The sequence below is a fragment of the Telmatherina bonti genome (genome assembly GCF_933228915.1).
Source record: "Telmatherina bonti genome assembly, chromosome: 8".
NCBI classification, from domain to species: Eukaryota; Metazoa; Chordata; class Actinopteri; order Atheriniformes; family Telmatherinidae; genus Telmatherina; species Telmatherina bonti.
The window spans coordinates 23,418,135-23,424,134 of record NC_136626.1 but is presented as its reverse complement, the minus strand read 5'-3'; the positions used below and the strand labels follow the sequence as shown (position 1 = coordinate 23,424,134).

General features: G+C 38.0%; 1 protein-coding gene across 3 annotated transcripts in view; it reads right to left on the bottom strand.

The window, feature by feature from the left end:
* The window catches only part of faf1 (Fas (TNFRSF6) associated factor 1), a 62,937-nt gene that overhangs the window by 37,251 nt on the left and 19,686 nt on the right, over nt 1-6,000 (bottom strand). For all 3 annotated transcript variants that reach the window (XM_079244803.1, XM_079244802.1, XM_079244804.1), the window contains one exon: nt 4,572-4,658. In XM_079244803.1, the coding sequence (XP_079100929.1) occupies nt 4,572-4,658 (87 nt within the window). The remainder of the gene's footprint in view (nt 1-4,571; nt 4,659-6,000) is intronic.

Below are 6,000 nucleotides of genomic sequence, written 5' to 3'. Positions count from 1 at the left end.
GCAAGCATGAGAGGTGAAAAGGGGTAAGAACGATGAGTTAAGTGCCTCTCAGTCTTCTTCCTTGCTTTGACCCAAAGACTTCTACCAATGTTGAGGTACACAAGTGCAGATTGATGGCTCAGTGGAAAAACATGGAAACAAGGTTGAAGCGCTGCAGGGCATGAGGTCCAGAGGGATGAGGTTAACCCCCCCAAATGACCCTCTCCCACATCTCCACACAAAAGAAACTGGCTCCTCTTTTTTGGATTCTTTTAATTAACACTTGCATTGAGTCTCAAAGTATTCAGAGGCTGATACAGGGAAAGAATTTTCTCTCTCCTTTACTCCCACCGTCCTGTCCCTCGCCTCTTCAACCCTTTTCTCCCCCTTCCCTACTTTTCTTTTTCTCCCTTTCTCTCTCTCCATTCTCTCTGTGTTTCATTTTTTTTCTTTTGTAGTGTAGGCAGTGTTTGGATTAGGTGTCTGGCTGTGAGTGTGAGATAATTATCACTGACAGCTGCACCGAAGGCAACCATAACCACAGTTAACCACCTTACTCTACTTTGTCATTTATGGAGCAAAAGAAGAAGAGTGGGAGAAAGGGGGAGTAAAATGAGCCCATGAAGTGAGACAAAAAAAAGAGGCAAATAATATGGGTGAGAAATAGTTCTTTACATGTTTGCATTAAAACTTGATAGGGATAAGCTAAATAAATAAAAAAAAAAAGCCCCATTTGTTATATTAGATGGTAAAAGGGCAATATGTGTGTGGTTGAGGATACATAGAGAAACTAATAACTGATGGAACATAAGGATCAGTCATAACGGGAATAGTGGTAAAGCTTTCCTATATGGGAGTTTCACAAAAAGTAAATGAGAAGAGACAGAAAATGAGTCAGACATGCTACCTCAGTTCTGAATGTCACCTGAAGGAAGCTAACTATACAAGAGAGATGAGGGTAGTGTTCTGTCTGAGCTTACTGCTGAGCCCTGTTGCTAAGGAAACCACCGGGCCCCTCTTCAATAAACCCTTAGTTCCACTGGCCCTTATCAGGTAGAAAAGGATTCCATTAATGCCAACTGGGAAATGGAAGAAGGTGCTGCCCTACAAGGCACAGCACCTCAGAAGTTCTTCAGCATTAATACATTAGCAAACACCATGAAACACTGCATAAATGTCAGCAATTACTGGTGAGGAGGAAGGGTGGGTGAGGGTGGAGGGATGAGGGGATGCAATAAGGATGTCCCAATAGCTGTCAATCACTCCAACAGGTGTTGGAGGAAGCGCTGCAAAGCAAAACCACTCCAATGAGATGAAGCCTGCCTGGAAACTCTCCAAGCTTAACTGCTTAGGCAACAAAAAAGATTCAGAGACAAGAAAAGAGTCTTGATCAGTTCATTTTCAACAATAGAAGATGTTGCCGTTTCGATTAGCCTCTCAGATCAGCTGTTGCATAGACCTCTCTGTCATCATCCTCAACGCTGTTCAGAGCAGCTTTGCCAAAGCCACAAGAATCAAGAGGAATTTCAAGGCAGAGCTACATCATGGTGTTTGCAAATAATGCCAGAGTATTTGTCTTAATCTACTTGGAGTAAAATGAATTCCACCAAGTTTTAACTATTGCAAAGTCCAACATACTTTCCTCTGACTGGGAACTTTTTCCAGTACAACCATGATTGTTGTGGTGCAGTAAACCCAAAGAAAATGAAAAACAAATGCAAAAACAAATATTCACATGAGGACAGTGTGCTTCCTCTCATGATCCTCTATTTGGCTACTCTAGAATATATTGCAAACTGTCTTCTAGTTAATCCACAGAAGAGAGAAAGTTGGACTGGCACTTAATTTTTTTTCCCTGTCAACAATTGATAGCTGTACTTTAAATTGGCATATGTGTTCTGGGTAAATGTCTCATTAGGGTACCACACATCTGATTCAACTGTATATTTCTAAAATATGACAATTCTTACAATCTGCATAAATATTAGAACATATTCTAATTATTTACGGTTATTCTTAAACACACTTAAAATGAACATCATCTGACACTGCTACTGCTTCCACTTCTTTTTATCCTCAACTTCCTTACTCTAACACCCTACACAATCAGAGTACACTTAATAAACTCATCTGTTGTTCACTGCCATTTGAGCATGATGCATCCTGATCCAATTTCAATTCTCCATTGGGCCTTGAATAATTCAGAGTACAATAAACAATGAAACACACTGAGTGGACAGTGTCAGAAGTGGTGATGCAGCCCATAAAAACCAGTTTCTCTGAAAGGTGAGAATTTCTTTTGAACAAAGTAGTTTATTTCACTTGGACAATCTGCAATATAATTAAGCTAACATTACACCTACTCAAAACTCTCTCTCAGAACACAAGTGTAAATAACAAAAGATAATGATACAAAGAGGCAGATGATTAGTTAAGATGTGAAAAAAAACATCTTCTAGAAGAAGCAGTCACAATGGCAACATCTCAGTGAATGATGGATGTTGTCTATTTTTGTATGCTCTTGCCAATATAAAAGCGCCACTTAAGACCTGTAGCAGAATTCTGAGCCAATGACTTCTACAGAGTTACACAATTCTTTATCCTATTTCATTCTCATTCATCAATTAATTGCTTTTCTTTTTTCTTAATTCTTTGTTGTATTTCTGCATTTGACAAAGAAGTTAAATGTATGGCATATGAAGCCCTGTTGGCAATAAGGTAGGCAAATTTGCAGATGCACAAATGCATATGTGCATAAACCACACATATGCAAACTAACAGAAAACCACAATATCACACAATTTGAAGATAAAGCAAAGGTAAGTGGTCGTCGATTCAACTCTAAGTGAGATAGTGTGTGGAGCTAAAAGTAATCTAAGTCCTGTGGTTGCCATGTTTATTGGCACAAACCCCAAGAGATGAGACTGGGCTAATGAGCTAGACACTAACACTGGCTCCCTATCTGCTCCCTACTGCTAGGCTAGCCAAGCCCTGGGCTTTCTCTGTTAATACCTTCAGACGTTTCAATAAGAGGGCTATGGCTAGAGCAGAGGCCATTATTGCATTTCAGTCTCACTCTTCTCAATACTTTTTAATATATCCTCATACAGGAAAAACAGACATTGCGTGTGTCAGCCAGTGACCGACTGGGCCTATGATATCACAATGATCTTAAATTTATTCATGATCTTGAGCCATAATATCTATGGCTATGAGCTGAAGTTCACAGATAAAAAAAAATGTAGGAAAATGGGGGGGGGGGGGAATGCCTAAAAATGACATTTTCCTTCAGGTGATGCAAAGACATTGTATATAGTTGAAAAGAAACTGATCTTCTTAATAAAACTTTGAGATTTTTTCTTTTACAGTCACTCAAGAAATATTAATTGCTGAATAAACTATCTTACGGCTGAAAAATAGATTTTATAGGTTGCTGTAATAAAAAATCATGTTTATTCAAAACTGAAGCCAATCAGTGCCACACATATCCACAATGTGTCTTCAGATTTGCAGCAAGATTTATATTTCTGCATCCAAGGCTGTTTGCTGATCACATAATTGGAAATCTACAAGGACAATATCAATGATGGTATATATACATTATAGTTGTGTAGTTTGTTAGGTAGTTACTGGCTTTACTGTTTGCTTTATTTTGTCCACAACAGCCAAGACAATCAAATAGTTTTCAGTAGCATTAAAGAATACATAAGCTTTCTTTATGGCTCTTCTATGCAACTCAGTGAGTCCAAAAAACTGACCTGGTTAGGTGCTAATTCACTTTGAGTTTATGAAATATTAATAAGGGGTAACAGATACAAAAGACTGGATTTACCACAGCACTGTACAAATAAAACAATTCATCCCTATCATTTTGGACAAATATTTCAGCCAGTTCTGGCTAAGCTCCTATGTAACACTGTATGAAAAGTAAAAATTTCTTTTAAAAAAGAAACAAAGTCAACACTAATGCTCAAAACCAAACACCAGTCCCATAGATGTAAAAGCAAAAGGTTAGCAGGGCTTTAACACAAGAATGTGTGCCCAGCAGCTTCTCAATGTGGCATGATAAACCATCTCAAACAATTAGCATGGAAACACATATGTTGTCAAAGAAAGAGTGAGACAAAAGAGGTCAGAGGTTTCTCAAGGTTCTGTATGAGTATGGCCTCTGATCAGCTTGACTGTGTGAATGGTTGGGAAGAGCAACCCTGAGATGTTGAGGTCAGTGGGACTCAATGATGTGAGCTTTAATGTCCACAGATGGAGGACACATGATGGGAAAAGTCTTTGACATCTTCATCTTCTTCAACATCCATGCTTATGGCAGCATATTTTGGTTTAATTTACAAAGTGGAAACGTTTTCACTGCAATTGAAATTTTGAAAATAATGTGAATTATTCACCTGAAATTATGTCATTCGGTGTTGGATCCGTTTTTAAACCTTTCATAAGGCTACACACTAGATCCCATAATAAATCAGAACAATATATACGGCATTTTGTAGTGCAGACAGGGAGGCTATTTGTTACAGTAGGTCTCCATTATTTTTCTTCTTTTCAATGTTTAAACTTTTTGTGCTTGTGTCTCTTACAGAATCATCAGACGCTGATGCAGGCCATCCTTCCCACTGCTGATGCCGAACTGGGATGTTAGTCAGATCTGAAATATTCCTCTTCACCTGTAAAAAAAAACAGAGGACAGTTCCAATTAGAAATGTTAACTAGCAATGCAAAAATCAGGTGGATGCATCAAAAATATTTCCTGGCCTCATGGTGATCAGGCAGTATTTTTTTCACTACTTGGATGCAGTTGACTTGATATAAATTTTAGCTGCTTTCATCCATTCAGAAGGTTGGGAGGATGGAAGCAGAGATAGAAGGTGGGCATGAGCCAAAAGGAGCAAGGAGGAGAAACAAAACAAAAAAGAAAGCCAGTGTTATCAGCATTCCTCAGATACCACAACTAATTCCCAGCTAAAACAGCTCCACGCTCTGAAATGAACAGTATTTCTCTTCTCCCATTCATGCGCAGACGCTGTATCTGCATCACTTAATAACATTCCTTGGTTTTAAACAGTTAGCAGCCAGCAGCGCCTGTCCCACCAAGCGCCGTGTTACATCCTCCAGTGCATTGTTGATTTAAAGCCCTAACGCCAGCCTGATGTGTGCTGGTCAAAGCTGATCAAAGCCTTGTCGGCGTCTGAGCACTGACAATACGGGATTCTTGTGCATTTTTTCGGCAGAGTTCTGCCATTCAGGGCCGCAGGGCTGGACACTGATGCTGAGAAAACTATCTATTGTGAAGCAAAGATCTCTCCAAGCACGTGGCAAATTCTGTCTTTGTAAAAAGCAACGAGGAGTGATGGATCCGTGTGCATATTCAGGGCCACTAGTCAGGAAGGTGGAAATTTAAAGAATGCTACAAACAAAACGCCAATGGCAAAATCAGGCAACATGGGACAAAACACAGAACTTAAATAACTTTAAAGGACAAACTAAGCAAGGTGTTTGTACGATTTATCACTGGACTTTGGATGTGTAAATACTAGGGGTGGGAAAATCGAATCGGAAAATCGAAAATTGAGATTTTTTTGTTTCACAATTTTAAAATGGATTTTTTTTGTTAAAAAATTGTTGTTTTTTTTAAATAAATAAAAATAATCCATTATAAAAAATTTGTGTCATCTTTATTGTTTTTATTGATCTTTTTACTTGTCTTCTTGGGCATTATAGCAGCTGAATGATGGTCCGGCTACTGTAGATTTTTTCCTCATTTAAATCAAGAAAAATCACAAGCAAAAAAAAAAAAAAAAAAAGTTTACTTTTTTTTTTTTTTTTTAATCTAAAGAAAAAAATCAGCAATATCGAAGAATTGAGAGAATCACAATTTAAATCGAATAGGCACCCAAAAAAATCGGAAACGAATCGGGTCAGAGGCATATTGTCACAGCCCTAGTATATAATATAATATTATATATATATATATATATATATATATATATATATATATATATATATATC